The 18,521-nt window shown below is 35.5% G+C and overlaps 1 protein-coding gene across 3 annotated transcripts in view; it reads right to left on the bottom strand.

Moving 5' to 3' along the window:
• The window catches only part of kcnt2.L (potassium channel, sodium activated subfamily T, member 2 L homeolog), a 197,144-nt gene that overhangs the window by 124,727 nt on the left and 53,896 nt on the right, over positions 1 to 18,521 (bottom strand). For all 3 annotated transcript variants that reach the window (XM_041590633.1, XM_041590634.1, XM_041590635.1), the window contains exon 2: positions 9,181 to 9,260. In XM_041590633.1, coding sequence (XP_041446567.1) covers positions 9,181 to 9,260 — 80 coding nt within the window. The remainder of the gene's footprint in view (positions 1 to 9,180; positions 9,261 to 18,521) is intronic.

The raw sequence follows: 18,521 nt of genomic DNA, 5'->3' as shown, positions 1-18,521 counted from the left end.
CTATGGTCTAATAAAGTGCATAGGCAAAAAAATACTTTATTTCATTTAGCAATAATAAAACTTGAAAAAGAATCCACTGAACAACTACCTAAAAATCTACTATTTTACAAAAATATATTTAGATAGTTTGTTTTGAAAAAGTGCTAGTGCATAGTGATCAGTTTATAGAGAGAGAACTAAAACCCAACATATCAATGATTGAAATCTTACTTATCTGTGGTTTTGGTGCCTACTAGTATACATTATATTTATCCCAGAGGGCCAGAGACACCTGCTATATTAAAAATACTGGTCTGGATGCCGACTGTTACTATAAGGGGCTGATTTATCAACATTCAAATATGGCTTACAAAACTATTGGTTGAGCTTAACAAATGTAATGTTGGCTATGACTGAATGATTGAAAACCTAATATGTGGTTTATGGTGCCTGCTAGTGTATATGCTTATGCCTCAGGGCCAGAGACACCAGTCAAATTAAAAATATTGGTCTGTGTCTTTCTGTACTATTAGGGGCTGACTTATTAGATTCCCCTGTTTGTTCCAAAGCTTTATCACAGGCTAAAAAAAAGTACAAATTAGCATGTACATTCTGCAGTATCAAGGATGTCTTTTTATATATACTGTATATATTCTTACTTTTCAGTGTTGAGCCTTCCAGAGTCTCAACATTGTAATTCCCTGGACTTCATAAAAGCATTCCCTTTGCTGCTGGTAACAACTGCCTTGTTAATGTCTTCCACAACAACTTGTTAATGTCTTCCACTAGAGCTAACGGGAATAAGCACTTGATTCATGCAGTCAATTCACTCTTTTGTCAGTCCATTTTTATTTTCCAAACACTCAAAATAATGTAGAAGTGTTTTCCATTTAATCATTTCAATTATCTTACATCTGTTTCAGAAACTGCTTCCTTCAGAGTTATACCTGTCATTCATTAACTTTTAACACCATCATAAAAAGCTGCATTAACACTCGGGGATAAATAAAGGACGGGCCTAAAACTCTTATTGCTTTTAAACCCTGAGAATGTATCAGTTGAAATGTTCATTGGGAAGAGCTAAGAATGAGCTTTCCAATCAACACACTCTTGTTGCTGAGCAAACTAAGCAGTACATATGTCCTTAAAGAGACACCTGAAATTAAACATTGTCTTTGTGTATTTGCCTGATGTTTTTACATTACCTATATGATCCCATATTTTTCTGTCATATTTGTGCAGCATTAGTCTGTTAGCATTAAAACTCTAAGTTAAAAAGTCACTTTTTATTCATCATAAATATTAAAAAAGTAGGCATACAGACCAACCGATACTCCGCCCTACGCGTTTCGCACCCACAGGCACTTATTCATAGGCATTACTGTTGTTACATTTGGTCACAAAATTTATACCCCAGGAAATCCCTCCCCAAACGTTAAAACCAATCACGTGCTGCCACCTCACGTCTCTTTTCTTAAAGCAACATATATATCAAATTGGTCCTATTAGCAATATTTTTCTGCCTATACTCTGTTTCATCTCACAAACATTTTATTAGGATACACACATTTAGACAAATATTTAAATGGCAATTACTGCCCTATTACATTGTATTTTCCTCCTAATATTATTATCAGTATATATCACATTCTCTTAACTGCCCCATACACTTCTATACATCCACCTCATTGTAGACATAGCTGGTCACATTATAATTTACGTAAAGCATGTTACATCAAACTCGTAGTTTAACCCAAGTGGTAACCGAGTGTGCAAATAAAAAATCCAAAAAAGTTCCCTTTTTGCTAACAACCCTGCTAGATTACCCCCTCTATTACCCAATCTTACTTTTTCTATTCCCTGTACAGAAAAATATGCTAAATCACTCCCATTGCATCTTGAGAAGTGTCTCGTTATGTTACTCTTTTCAACTGTTATTGGATTTTTTATTTAACTCAGATGTTCCCGTATTCGCTCTTTTAGCGTCCTGCTTGTGCAACCCACATATTGTTTCTGACATTTCAGACATGTTATCAAGTAAACCACTGTGGATGTATTGCAATTTATATAATATATGATGATTTTCATAAAATACTAAAAGGAGGAGTTAATAGCATACCAAGGCGGTCTCATACATTGAGGGACCACTTATCACCAAGTATGTACAGGGAAACGAATAGGGAGTACCAAGGCAATAAGAACTTTCTGAAGGTGGAAGGGAGCCACAAGTGTGGTAGTCGTAGATGTATAACCTGTCAACATATGAAAACTTCAAAAGAATTTAAGTCCACGGTGACAAACACTAGTTTCAAAATAAGAGATTATATAAATTGCAATACATCCACAGTGGTTTATTTGATAACATGTCTGAAATGTCAGAAACAATATGTGGGTTGCACAAGCAGGACGCTAAAAGAGCGAATACGGGAACATCTGAGTCAAATAAAAAATCCAAAAACAGTTGAAAAGAGTAACATAACGAGACACTTCTCAAGATGCAATGGGAGTGATTTAGCATATTTTTCTGTACAGGGAATAGAAAAAGTAAGATTGGGTAATAGAGGGGGTAATCTAGCAGGGTTGTTAGCAAAAAGGGAACTTTTTTGGATTTTTTATTTGCACACTCGGTTACCACTTGGGTTAAACTACGAGTTTGATGTAACATGCTTTACGTAAATTATAATGTGACCAGCTATGTCTACAATGAGGTGGATGTATAGAAGTGTATGGGGCAGTTAAGAGAATGTGATATATACTGATAATAATATTAGGAGGAAAATACAATGTAATAGGGCAGTAATTGCCATTTAAATATTTGTCTAAATGTGTGTATCCTAATAAAATGTTTGTGAGATGAAACAGAGTATAGGCAGAAAAATATTGCTAATAGGACCAATTTGATATATATGTTGCTTTAACCCTTTCCCTGCCAGCCGTTTTGTCCTAGATGCGAACATCTACTGCCAAGCAGTTTTTAGATATTTTGCACTCTCTCACTTTAAGAGCCTTTCCTGGGGTGGTCTTTTAGTTAACCCAGGAAAACAATATATTGTTTTTTTCAGGACAACCTGAACTTTCACAATATGCAAGAATTTTGGTGTAATTCTACTTCTGTAAAAAAATATTGGATTCTAAGTGTCAAATAAAATGAAAAAAATCATGTTTCACGAAGAACAATCACATATATCAGAAACATCATTCATTTTATGTACGAGAACACAGCCGATTTAGAAAGGTCTATGTCTCCTGAACGCGACAATACCAAATATATATAGTTTTATGGAGATTTCTCACTTGTATAGCTCAAAATCTACAAGCAGTACACAACCAAATTTCCAAAGCAACGCTCCCCAAAAGGCATACTTTTGATTTCAAGGCCAAACATTCCGCTAACAGTAGGTTTACCCTAGAAAACTACCCATTACTAGAAAGAACAGATTCTGGTGAATCAAAAATGGGTAGAAATATCTTTGTACTCCAAACTACCAAGTTGCAATTGTTTCCTAAAGTTATAATGTTTTATAGAAATTGGTGAATTTTTTGAAAAATGACCTCAAAGCTTCCACTCTACAGCAACATATCTCCCACACATCATAAGGTATCAATGTAAAACACCCCAAATATAAAATCCTGGGTCCACTGAACAGTTTTATGCCCAATATGAATAGATGTACCCAAGCACGTGGCATAGGGGGCCCCAAAAGGAAGACCCCCCGTTTGTTCTGTCATTTCAGATACTGCAAAATCAACACATTTACATCGTTTTGGGGGGCAGCAAAGATAGAAAAAGTACGTTCACCCCAGAAAACCATATATTTTTGGAAAGTACGCATTCCCCTGAATCCAAATTGGGTATGCATGTCTTTCTACGCCAAAGTACCAAGCCGCAAACTATTCCTAAATTTGGTGAATTTGGTGATTTTGGTGACATTTCCAAAAATCACCTCAAAATATCTACCCTGCAGCATCGTATTACCCACATACTTTTAGGTATCAAGAAAAATCACCCCAAATATGAAAGCCTAGGGTCCTCTGAACAGTTTGATGCCCAATACGTATAGGTGTACCCAAGCACGTGGCATACAGGGGCCCCAAAAGGAAGACCCGCATATAGTCTGTCATTTCAGGTACTGCAAAATCAACACATTTACATCGTTTTGGGGGGGGGCAAAAGTAGAAAACAGTAAGTTCACCCCAGAAAACCATATATTTTCGGAAAGTACACATTCCCACAAATCCAAATTGGGTATGCATGTCTTTCTACGCCAAAGTACCAAGCCGCAAACCATTCCTAAATTTGGTGATTTTGGTGACATTTCCAAAAATCACCTCAAAATATCTACCCTGCAGCATCGTATTACCCACATACTTTTAGGTATCAAGAAAAATCACCCCAAATATGAAAGCCTGGGGTCCTCTGAACAGTTTGATGCCCAATACGTATAGGTGTACCCAAGCACGTGGCATACAGGGGCCCCAAAAGGAAGACCCGCATATAGTCTGTCATTTCAGGTACTGCAAAAATAAACACATTTACATCGTTTTGGGGGGGGGGCAAAAGTAGGAAACAGTAAGTTCACCCCAGAAAACCATATATTTTCGGAAAGTACACATTCCCACGAATCCAAATTGGGTATGCATGTCTTTCTACGCCAAAGTACCAAGCCGCAAACCATTCCTAAATTTGGTGATTTTGGTGACATTTCCAAAAATCACCTCAAAATATCTACCCTGCAGCATCGTATTACCCACATACTTTTAGGTATCAAGAGAAATCACCCCAAATATGAAAGCCTAGGGTCCTCTGAACAGTTTGATACCCAATATGTATAGGTGTACCCAAGCACGTGGCATACAGGGGCCCCAAAAGGAAGACCCCCATATAGTCTGTCATTTCAGGTACTGCAAAATCAACACATTTACATCGTTTTGGGGGGGGCAAAAGTAGGAAACAGTAAGTTCACCCCAGAAAACCATATATTTTCGGAAAGTACACATTCCCACGAATCTAAATTGGGTATGCATGTCTTTGTTCTACAAAGTACCAAGCCGCAAATCATTCCTAAATTTGGTGATTTTGGGGACATTTCCAAAAATGACTTCAAAATTTCTACCCTGCAGCATCGTATTACCCACATACTTTTAGGTATCTAGAGAAATCACCCCAAATATGAAAGCCTAGGGTCCTCTGAACAGTTTGATGCCCAATATGTATAGGTGTACCCAAGCACGTGGCATATAGGGGCCCCAAAAGGAAGACCCCCATATGGTCTGTCATTTCAGGTACTGCAAAATCAACACATATACATAGTTTTGGGGGGAGCAAAGGTAGAAAAAAGTACATTCACCCCAGAAAACCATATATTTTCGGAAAGTACACATTCCCGCGAATCCAAATTGGGTATGCATGTCCTTGTACTCCAAAGTACCAAGCCGCAAGCCTTTCCTAAATTTGGCGATAAAAGCAACAGTTTTTACATTTTTGAAAATTGCCTAAAAATATTGCAATTGGCCGCATTTATCTCACCCAATTTCTTACATACAATTCTAAAACATCATAAATACTGATGCCAAGGGTCAACTGAACCGTTTGATGCCCAATATGCATTGATATACCAAGGCAGCTGGCATGTGCGGACCCCAAATGAAAATAGTGCATATGATTTTTCTCCGCTGCCGATTCGCCTTCTGTGAACATAGACCCTTGACTTCATATTATGTGCCTCAAGACCCTCCTAACAGCAAAGACCCCCCCAAAACCATATATTTTTGGAAAGTACACATTCTGACGAATCCAAAAAAGATAAAGACGTCTTTCTACACCAAACTGCAAAGCTTTTCTAAACGCAGAGGTTTTTACATTTCTGAAAATCGCCTAAAATTGTTGCAGTTTGCCGCATTTATCGCACACAATGTTTTACGTATAAAGAAAAATCACCCTAAATATGGACGTCAGAGGTCTACTAAATAGTTTGATGCCCAATATGCATAGATTTACCAAAGTATGTGGCGTGTACGGACCCCAAATGAAAAACATGCCTATGAATTTTCACGCTAGCCAACTAAGCTGCAGAAAAGAGAGCCCCAACTGTGCGTTATGTGCCATAAGACCCCAAAACTGTAAAAAGACCCCCAAAAACCCATATATTTTTGGAAAGCATATATTCTGGTGAATCAAACTAAGTAAAATAAATCTTTCTATACCAAAGCACCAAACAGCAAAACTATACTAAAGATACATAAGGAACAATAATGCATGGATAAAATTGCAATAAAACCACAAAAATAGCGTAAATCAATGAAATAACAAAATAATTGATCCGACAGCGTAATTAGTGGCCGAAATCGATTATCCAATAGTCACGCTGTCAAAATAACATGCTTTTAGGCAAAACAAACAGTACAATGAATAAGTAAAAAAAAAAAAAAACAACTGTTTGTGAGTTTTTGTGTATACATATTTGTGCACTAATAAAAGTTGTCTGAGTGTGCAAATACATGTAATTAAGTGTAAATAAGTGTACAAAATCGACCAAGTGTGCTAAAATAAAAAAATAAAAAATAAAAAATACAAATTTTTACTAAAATGTTTATGTAAGTGTATAAATGTACTGTAGGTATGTGTAAGTGCAGGTAAGTGTGTAAAAAAACGTGCACTTACCGTTTTTGTAGCAGGAGGATCGCTGGAACCGAAGGACGACTCCTGGCAGCGTGTCTGCAGAGTTACTGCGCAGCAGGAAGTGAGTGGGCGCGTGGTGCGACGAGGAGGAGGTAAGCCAGCAGCAGCAGCGCTTACATTGCGCTTCTGCTACTTTGAAGTCGGATCTGCGACAATCGCGTCGCAGATCCGACTTGACAGCCCCCCAGCCACGTTGCCCAGGGGGCTGTCTACCCTCCTGACTCTCTGCAGAGGCGGCAAAAGCCGCCGATGCAGAGAGAAGGGCTCAGCTGCAATAGAACGTACGAGGTACGTTCTTGGCAGCCTGAGCCCTGAACCGCCAGCACGTACGCCGTACGTGCTTGGCGGTTAAAGGGTTAAGAAAAGAGACGTGAGGTGGCAGCACGTGATTGGTTTTAACGTTTGGGGAGGGATTACCTGGGGTATAAATTTTGTGACCAAATGTAACAACAGTAATGCCTATGAATAAGTGCCTGTGGGTGCGAAACGCGTAGGGCGGAGTATCGGTTGGTCTGTATGCCTACTTTTTTAATATTTATGATGAATAAAAAGTGACTTTTTAACTTTGAGAATTGACTGGAAATATATCTTTGAATTTTTGAATTGAGTGCCCTTTGGAGTTGGGGGCTATATTCCAGCACTTGGCCCTTTTTGACAGGCCTATATAGACTGCAGCAGTTGAGTAGTAAAGTTTTTTAGCATTAAAACTCTGGCAAGCTGAGAAAGGAACAGGCAGGTTGGCAAATCAGTCAGGTTTAGAAACTTCAAGTAAAAGTTACTTACAAAAGTAGCCCTATCAGTGAAAAACAATCAGCGTGACCTATAACTTTTAATGGACTTTTAACTTTTAATGGACATTAATATTTTTAAGAGTAATTTTTCAGTGTCACTATCACTTTAATTGGAAATAATCATCAGAATTTTATTTATATTATAATATTTATATATTTATTATATTTATTTAATTTTATTATGTTAATTATAGGAACCTAATCTTTAGAGCCAGCGAATGATTAGTTTCCTGGCTTAGGTTTTCCAGATAAAACTATATAGATAGCAGTCTGCACAGCTGCATCAATTTCTGTGCCTGGACCCAGTTACATTGCAATCTCCTTATTCTGATGTGTCAATGATCTAACATGATATGTATTCTGCTACACGTCTAAGCCCTTCAGTGGCATTTTTATATTGGCTACATAAATGCTGCCTTGGAACAGTCACTGATAACTGTGTCAGACACTTAAGAATATATCATGGGCTTAAAGTGATACGGTCACTAAAAATTTCTTTTCAAAATATTAATCTACATTAAAAGTTACCTATAGCTCATGTTGTCATGGGGTTCTAAACATTTGAAAGTCTAAATATTTTCAGTTTAAGTAGAAAGGTTTCAATGATTCAATCGGGCCTTTTTTACTAACATTAGGATATCTATTTTAATCATATTTAAAAATTCATGTTTTTTTTATTTCTCTAAAACTTTAAACATTCTACATTTATTAAGTGTAAAAGCCACGAAAAACTCTAATACAAAATGTCACCAAGTAAAAGCATTTAAAGTCCTATAGAAGTCGATGGGAGCTGATCTGATCTTAGTGGACCTTTTTTTTTTTTAAGTCATTAAGACTTTGAGGTTTTCAGATTTTTACTAGTAATTGTCATAAACACTTACATTTTTAGAGATCTTAGAGATTTGCTCATCGTTCAGCATTTTTTTTCAGTTCATACGTTTTATTTTCTAAACTTTTAATAACCTTCAGGGCATTCACAGTTTTAGAGAAAATAAATTTAATTGTGCTTTAAAAAGTTCTAATACAGGTATGGGACCTGTTATCCAGAATTCCAGGGACCTGAAGTTTTCCAGATAATGGATATTTCTGTAACTTAGATCTTCATACCTTAAATCTACTGGAAAATCATGTAAACATTAAATAAACCTAATAGGCTGGTTTTGCTTCCAGTAAAGATTAAGTAAATCTTAGTTTGGATCACGTACAAGGTACTGTTTTAATTATTACAGAGAAAAAGGAAATAATTTTTAAAATTAATTAAATTAATTTAATTGTTTGATTAAAGTGAAGACTATGGAAAATGGCCTTCCTGTAATTAGGAGCTTTCTGAATAATGGGTTTCTGGATAACAGATCCCATACTATAAGTGACCAGAGGAAATGGAGGAGAAGTTAAATGCAGTCTATTGGAGATGGCCTTTCCATAATTTGGAGCTTTCCATAATTTGGAGCTTTTCAGATAACAGGTGTTTAGTACAGTGTGTAGGGATGATTCACGGTATCAAATAAATTGATTTCCATGTCCCCATTTTTCCTTCTCTGCTAGTGCTTTCTAGATTATAAATAATAATATCCAGCGGCAGTACAGCTTTGCATTATAAATAGTGTCATAAGTTAGCACTGAAATAATAATACATTGAAATCTTAAAAAAACAAACTGAATACGTGTTGAAAATAATTGTTAGTCTATACATTTCTCAGTTGGTTTTCAGACTCATGCATAAATACATACTTGATCTTTGGTTTTTGATGAAGAAAAGCTTCAACCTTTCTTTAAAGGTATTTTCGTTCACATAAAACTCCACTTGCACCCTGTGGAGAAAGAAATATTGAAGAGCAGTTACCAACGGATGTAATTTTCTTTAAGCCTTGAGGGTCAGAGAGGTTTTCAACGTACTTGCAAAAAAGCATGTTGAAGATCGCTTTGTCTCTCAAGCAGCGTTATGTCACAGTGTTTACTGCAGGGAGATTGATATATAACATTACTCTTTTATTAAATTCATATTTAAATAGAAAAATAGTGAAATTCTGTGTGTGGTTTTCTTTGATTAGAATAATTATCATAGCATGAACAGTGGTTGGAGTAACAGTCTTCATGTTTGAGGCTGGAATAACTAGATCAGGCACAGACAACATGTAGTCCTCTAGATATTGCTAAACTACATTTCCTAGAAGCCCACTAACAACAGTAATCTACCTGTGGATTGTGTAAATTGTAGTTCAACAATAAGGCAGTTAATGATTTCTGTAAAGGATAGTGAGCTACTAAATGCAATATACAAGTATCGGTAACCTTTGTTGCAGCTACGCAGAACAAAAATTCAAATATCACTATTTGCAGTTCTAAAGTCAGTTGATTTTTTTTTTTCTTGAATCAAGTCATGGGTTCTGGGACTTGAATTTCTGCTTTCTTCAGTGGTTGGCACCCCAATTCACTGGGAAGCAGAGGAACTTTAGGTTCTAGAATGTACCACTTCACAATGGAACAAGGTGGGTGAAAAACAGGTCATTACATGCAGAAACATGTCTGCATTAGTGATGGGCGAATTTATTCGGCAGGCGCGAATTCGCTGCGAATTTGCGCGATTCGCGGCAGGCGAATAAATTCGCGGCAGGCGAATAAATTCGCGAAACGCCCGCGAAAATTTGCGGAAAAAAAACGGGCGCCGGCGTCAAAAACGGGCGCCGTTTCGCGAATTACGCGCGAAATTCGCAAATTTTTCGGCGAAGCGAAACGGCGCAAATCCGCCCATCACTAGTCTGCATAAAAATAAAACATTTACCGTATATACTCGAGTATAAGCCGTCCCGAGTATAAGCCGAGGTACCTAATTTTACCTCCAAAAACTGGGAAAGCTTATTGACTCGAGTATAAGCCTAGGGTGAGAAATGCAGCAGCTTCTGGTAAGTTTCAATCAAAAAATTGAGGGCTTCTGCTCCCATTGGAGGTGCCGGCGACTATTCTTGGGCGCCGGCGACTATTCTTTGGTGACTATTCTTGGGCGCCGGCGACCGTTTTTGCGATTGACCGGAGTATAAGCCGAGGTAGTGTTTGTCAGCATATTTTGGGGGCTGAAAAACTCGGCTTATACTCGAGTATATACGGTACTTTTGAAAGTTCAGATGGAAAGTGATTAATGAATCTGTTCCGTTTTGCTTTGCCGAGAAATTTACAAAATTCTGAAAAAATTTGCGAAATGCATTGAAGTCGATGGGCATCAAAATTATTTTGATGTACAACAATTTTTACATGAGCCACAATTTTTATACGCACAACACAGAAGGTTACTGGTTAAATTAAGGAATGTTGGCCTGGAACATAGTATTTGTACCTGGATAGAGAACTGGCTAAAAGATAGACTACAAAGACTTGTGGTAAATGGAACATTTTCTAATTGGACCAGTGTTGTTAGAGGAGTACCGCAGGGCTCTGTACTAGGTCCCTTGCTTTTCAACTTGTTTATTAATGACCTGGAGGTGGGCATTGATATAACTGTTTCTATTTTTGCAGATGATACTAAATTGTGCAAAACTATAGGTTCCATGCAGGATGCTGCCACTTTGCAGAGTAATTTGTCTAAGTTGGGAAACTGGGCAGCAAACTGGAAAATGAGGTTCAATGTTGATAAATGCAAGGTTATGCACTTTGGCAAAAATAATATAAATACTAAGTTATACACTAAATGGCAGTGTGTTGGGAGTTTCCTTAAATGAGAAGGATCTAGGGGTCTTTTTAGATAACAAGTTGTCTAATTCTGGGCAGTGTCATTCTGTGGCTACTAAAAATTTCGATGCACGAAAATATTTATGCGCGCAACTATTCTGACATGTGACTATTTTTTTATGTTGCCGTGGATTTTTTGCCGGTGAGTTTTCACCACAGTTTCGCAACAGTCTAATTTATTCGCTAGTAGTTTCGTTAAATTAAGGGGCAGATTTTTCAAAATGTGAGAAAAGAACTCACAACAACAAAAACTCACCCACTTTATATTCATTCTTATAGGATTTTTAGAATTGTATTTATGAAATGGTGAACTCTAACTTTAACCCATTAATAAATATGTTTCTAAAAATTGAAGGAATAGAAAGTGGGTGTGTTTTTTGGTTGTGAGTTATTTTTTTGCATTTTGGTAAATCTACCCCCATATTTAAACATCTCTGATTTACTTAATAAAATATGCCACCCATTATGCAGCTGGCACACATGGAAAGATGAAGCTTAAATATTCAGTTTATCTTATAACAGTTTACAGAGAGAGTTTGTTGCATTGTTGTATAACCATTAGAAAAATGAATGAATAAATTAAAGTTTGAACTGTGGAATCCCTGCAGTTCAATATTTCCTCATTTATTAACATTTTCCTTTTTCTTTATGAATAAACTCACACTTTAAAAAGATGCAAATGTTACCATATTTATTTAAAAAACTGATCAAATAAAACTAAATATAAATACCTCAAATTTATATTTCATTCATCATTTTTTAATGGCTAGACAAGCTCAAAAAATGCTGAAAAACAACTTGAATTGAACAAATAGTCTACGTTTTGTTTAGGACAGCTTCTACATGAACTCACAAGCTTTTCGATGGCAAAGATGTATATTAGAGTTTCTAAAAAATTTTTTTGATGAATAGCTAAAATGTTTTTAGATCATGGTTCAAGTTCATGATTTTTAGCATGAAAAGATTTAATTGTGGGAAAAATATGAAAGTTGAATAAGATATATATCTTGAATAAGATAATATAAGCTATTAGATATTGATTGGTGGCACCCCCCATGATGTTAGGAAATCGGTTTTTGTCTTAACAATGGGAAAAACAAATAAATACAAGTGTTATACTGCCTTGTTTTTTTTTGTTAGTATTGTGTTTTTGGATTCCTTATAAACTAAAGTGCCCCATTAGTTTTAAAATGCAGACTTGTTCTTGTTATTAGTGTCTTAGCTCCAAAAAATGCTTCAATCAGTGTTATATAGTTTATGTAAATATCAATCATTCCTGCTATGGAATGTCTATAAAATAGTACACTTGTCTTTATGGATTTTAAATGGACGCTTGAGTAATAAAGAGATAACTGCCAATCTCCCAGTTCTCTTGAGTAATCTATAACAATTCAGATGCAGTACTATGTAAATGGTTGATGTTGTCGACAACATTTGAAAGACAGAAAGACGACTTTTCAACAAAACCTTAGAGACAAAAAAGTGAATGATTTGTCTTTATTTCAAAGCACATGCTTCTAAAAGAATACATAGCATCAGTACTGATTTATTGTCCAGACTAGAAACGTTAGCAGGCTGAGGATTGTAGCGTGTAGCAAGCTCTAATTTCACTTTTTGATAAATATGCCCTGAGGACTGAAACCTGTTCATTTGTTCCCTAAGAACATACAGTATATCAACTGCCAAAGCTGAGGTTTTAGGAAAATCTGTTTTTATCTAGACACTTTTCCCAATGCTCCTCCCTAGTTACCAGTGTTTTTGACATGATAAAAACTTTTAATAGGGTACAAAAATTGCATTTTGAGGTCATTCAATAGTTACAATTGTTTTGTTTCTAAATATGAAATATTGCAGCTCTAAATGCTATTTCATACATGCATAGCACCACCATCTAGTAAATATGTATTCTCTTATTTAAAGGGATCCTGTCATCAGAAAACATGTTTTTTTCAAAACGCATCAGTTAATAGTGCTACTCCAGCAGAATTCTGCACTGAAATCCATTTCTCACAAGAGCAAACAGATTTTTTTATATTCAATTTTGAAATCTGACATGGGGCTAGACATTTTGTCAATTTCCCAGCTGCCCCTGGTTATGTGACTTGTGCTTGCACTTTAGGAGAGAAATGCTTTCTGACAGGCTGCTGTTTTTCTTTCTAAATGTAACTGAATGTGTCTCAGTGGGACATGGGTTTTTACTATTGAGTGGTGTTCTTAGATCTACCAGGCAGTTGTTATCTTGTGTTAGGGAGCTGCTATCTGGTTACCTTCCTATTGTTCTTTTGTTTGGCTGCTGGGGGGGGAAGGGAGGGGGTGATATCACTCCAACTTGCAGTACAGCAGTAACGAGTGATTGAAGTTTATCAGAGCACAACTCACATGACCAGGGGCAGCTGGGAAATTGACAATATGTCTAGCCCCATGTCAGATTTCAAAATTGAATATACAAAAATCTGTTTGCTCTTTTGAGAAATGGATTTCAGTGCAGAATTCTGCTGGAGCAGCACTATTAACTGATTAATTTTGAAAAAAAAATTTCCTATGACAGTATCCCTTTAATATATTCTATTTTACATTATCTTGACTAAAATGTACTAAATTGTATTGTTTCGAAAGAAAATTAGATATTGTAAACATAGGCTGTAGTGAAACTGTAACCTCTGTAATCATTGCAGTGTTCAAACAGCATTAAGACTTGCCTAATTAAGACTTGATTATACTTCACAGCAGCACCTGCAGAACTAGCAAATCATATTGTTCATATGGTTGGGAATGAGTTTAATGGCTTTTTAATTTCTGAAAGATTTCTTCATCAGGAAGGAAGTTAGGAAACAATTTTAATATTCTTATATTTGATGTATACTAAAGAGGAATAATCATAAATTATCAAAAAAAAAATATACACACACATATTATTTTCCAAATAGGTACTATACAGATTTTTCCAATTGTTATATTTATCACAGACTGCCATTATTAAGTCAATGCAACCCCATCTAAGACTTTCAAAGGATGATGGTTTGCCAAACCTTGCGTTAGGCATTTAGCAAATATGTATATCAGATCTTGATTCTTCTAAGTAACATCAAAAGGCCTGTTTATGAAAATTCTATTTTGCATATTTTTACAGTTTTTTCCCTACTTCAAATAAACTTTTACATTTAAAAAACTTGAAGATTACTTATTTATTAAAAAAAATAAGAATAAATTGTGGAAATAAAACTTGAATGCCTTGAATTTGTGAGTTTACAAACTCAAAAACATTTGAAAAACTTGAAAAATTACTAACATTTGGCTTAGGACAATCTCCAGTGACTTCTACATGAACTTGTCAGCTTTTAGATACCGCATTTTTAAATTTGAGTTTTTCAATTTTTTGTGCTTAATAGTATATTATAGTATAATACTGTATAGTATAATGGTATAATAATATTTGCTAAAAAAAATAGTTGATAAATCACCCCCAAGTGTACCAATGATGAAAGGTATTTGTTTGGCAAAGCCATTCCAGTGACTCATTTTTCCATTGTAGTTCATTCACTGGAGAACATGCATTATTTCAGATCTATTTAGAGTATTTATTTTTCAATATTTTGTGCTGTCAGTCCTTAAAAGTGATATTTTCTCAATTTAATGAACATTTAGAAATACCTGTGTTTCCCAAAGATAACAAACTACAGTCTTACAAGTAAAGCATTGTTGCACTTAGTTCACCAAATCATAAAGCAATCTCCTTTTATAAAACAACAGGTTTATTAGGTTATCAAAGGTCGAATTTTAGAGCTTTGTGAGCTTTTTTAGGCCTTGAATGACCATGAATGAACTCACAACTCGAAAGGTTTCTAGTTTAAGAAAAAACTTCAATGTAAAAAACTCAAATCAGTATAGTCAGGGTGAAGTTTTAGGCAGAAAAAACTTGAATCGCTCAAACAGATTGAGTCTTTGAGCGAGAACCACAAAAAAAACTTGAACATCACGAAGGCTACAAACATCTTAAAATGGTTCAAAGGACCTCTGCCATTTATTTCTGCATGACCTCGACAGGTTTTAGATGGGTTTTTTTTTGGATTCAATCTATTTCCAGCTTCAGGTATAATAAATCTCTAAAAATGTAAGTTTTTTTAAAAAACACAGATTTTTCGTGTTTTTTTTAACTTAAAACTTAAGAAATTTACCCTCGAAAACTCAAATGTTTCATTGAAAAAATGACTCGACCTTTGATAAATAACCCCCTAAAAGATGTCGTTGGTTGCTTAGTTGGAAAAAACATTCCTTTTCTGGATGAAGTCTGCTCCATGTTTAAATTGACAGGTGTCTCTATCCTGATTTTGATGGAATTTTTTGTTATTACGATAGCTAAAGAGGAAAGTAATTTTGCAGTAATGTAGTTGATTTAGGAGACGAATATGCTACATTATAATTATGATGTAGAATCTAAACATTTGCCAGAATGGTTGCTCTTTACGTATTAAACATACATCTTCATACAATCAATAAGGAAAATAAGATCTTCTAAAAATTTTGAGTAAAATGTTATGTTTTTAAAAACTTAAATTTTTTTTCTTCTTTACACACACACACACACGCCCGTATATGAACCTTTAGATAAGAAACAAACTGCATACGTTTTTAGATTATTTCTTCCGGAAAAAAAGTAATTCATCAGCAGTCATTTATTGAAAAGGATAAACTTAGAAACATTTTAAACGTTAATAGTTCTTTGTTGAAGGGCACTAACTGTGTATCTGAATTGCAATAACTAACTTTAAAAGAAAAATTGTTCTGTCCATGGTGCTAAAAAGAATTCTCTACCCAGGGGATAAGAACTCTCTATTTTCACTTTCACAGAAAGTAATTATAAATAGGTTTATCGTAGCTTTGCATAAGTCACAGCTAGCAAGTAATTAAGGGAAACATGCAGTGTGCCTTCTGTTAAACTGTTGTACTGGACCTTCTTAATACTTCTCATTATTAATCTAATTTTATTTGTACTTATCATCTGCAAACTGCTTTCCATGTGTTGCTGATAAGGGTACCCTAATGTACCAGTATGGGTAAAATGATACTGCAGCTAGTATGTCAAACAGAAAATGAGATAGCATGTTGCCAAACTGCCCCTAGTTTAGCACACAACAGACTAGAGATAAACTCTATTAAATGTCTATGTATGTCTCTAAATGTCACTAAAATAAGCCATTTTATAACAGTTTAGTGCCAGCATCTTGTAAATATGTATTCCCCTACAATATCCTCTTTTTTATTTTGAACCAGATGCACTGTATTATAAACTAAGATAATGTAACCATAATTGCAGCTGGTGTCCCCTGAGGATAAAAGATAGTTAATACGTTTTTTCTGTTGTAGCTGTTGGTCAAGCCTGCATGCCAATGTTTTATTTTAGCACACATGGAATATAAATAAACAGAATCCAATTAATAATAATGCTAAGTTTAATTTGGTTGAAGACTTCCTTCCATTTGACCTATAATAAATTACACAATAAATAACATTCAGCACAGCTTGGGTATAATGAAAATGCCCACAGCCTTCAGTTAGTCCACATGGCAATTACTAGAGAAAATTATCCATTAAATAATGAAAAGACTAATCATTCCATGAAAGTTGTTTGGTTCCAAATGAACAACCTTTATCAAACAACTTGCATAGCAGACTCAAAAGCCTGGAGATTTTTTATAATGGAAGCATCATTATGATATAAGTGATTCTGAAAGCTCTAAAATTCACATGATCTCAGGCTTTAGAGTGCCATTGTGAAAAACAATTGACTGTAAGCATAATCAAGGGAATGTAGTAAGGGTATTAGCAATATAGCTAATATAGAGTACAGCTCTACGGCTAAAGAAAGAGGCTTGACTGTGCCAACTATTTTCAGTGGAGTACTTCCCTTTTCCCTGCTTTAAGTTTAATTTCACTGCCACTGCTATGGACACTCCCTCCAGATGCTTTTTGTTGATGAGGGATCAGTGAAAATTTTGGAGGTGAGTGGACAGGCTGTTTATCAGCCTACATTTGTTTGCATACCAAGAAACAGCCCCGTTTGATGGTAGACTAAAACTGTCAGATTGGAAGCTGAAAAGGATATGTTAGGTCTTCCAGGCAATTCTCCCTATGTCATTATATCCTTTTATAAACTAGAAATAAAATAAATATATTTAATACCCTGCTCTTTTTTTCTGAAAGGTGTTTCTAAGAGAAAGCTGCTTCATTGGAATACTGCAATTCCTAGTACAGGTATATTGGACTTTCTTTAGAATTTAATTTTTAAAGAAACTAGTTTACCATAAGATCAAGGTACAGATCACAGTGGTGGGTGCCTTTAGAGTCATTGCCCTATCTGAATATTCTCTAGTCAATAGATAAGTCAAGCCAAGCTAAACAACCTCCCTCTGAGTCATTAGAGGTTAAAGTGTCTTCCAATTCTCATAGTGATTTCAAACAGTCATTTCCAGATTTTTTTCCAAATCTTAAAAATAAAAATGAAAAGGTCATCCACTACCTAGAGGTTAAGAGATGTATCATAACATACTTGTACAGTGTGGCATTTCAGAATTGTAGGCATTTTTATCACCTTCTCGGAAGTTAACCTCAGAAATGGCCATTACTAGATGGATGAAAAAATAATATTTGCCTGCTCATCTGCAAAGTAAATTGTTTCAGTGGGTTTAAAAGCCCAATCTATGTAAACAATGACAGCAATTTGGGCAGAGAGGGCTGGGGTGTCTATGTACAAGATATGTATAAGACCTTGACAGCCTTGTCTTCTAGTTTCAAGACATTTGTAAACCACAACAGATTCAACTTTGGGGCACCCAGTAAAGCTGCATGTTTCTGTTATAAATTCTGTTCTGGTTTTTTTTTTAATAATCACCCTGAAATGTACTGCTTGAATCTGAATTCAAAAGCTGAATTCAGGCTAAACCCTGAGCAGACCGCAAAATCTTCAAATTGGGATAGGGACATCTGCCATTGATTTATACATGACCTCAACAGGTTTGAGATGCCAGATTTTCAGCAACAATTTTTTCTAAAACTTTTTGGGGCAAAAACTCAATTTTTTCATGTAAAAAAACTGAACATTTTCAAGATTTATTATAACCCAATGCTACAAAAAACCCAACCAGAGAAATATGAGTTTTAGTAAATAACCCTCTAAGTGTAGACCCCTGCCACCTTTTGTGTACTCCATCTTGCCCAGCAGTAACTGCACCTAAAATGAACAACTTGAATATAGACACATACCAGGCATAGGTATACAATTTGCAGCAAACAGAAGGACAAAAATTAGCCCTAGAAATAGAATGACTGGAAACTCACAGGCTTTTTCACCA

The sequence above is a fragment of the Xenopus laevis genome, chromosome 4L (genome assembly GCF_017654675.1).
Source record: "Xenopus laevis strain J_2021 chromosome 4L, Xenopus_laevis_v10.1, whole genome shotgun sequence".
NCBI lineage: Eukaryota > Metazoa > Chordata > Amphibia > Anura > Pipidae > Xenopus > Xenopus laevis.
This window is presented reverse-complemented; position numbering and strand designations above follow the sequence as displayed.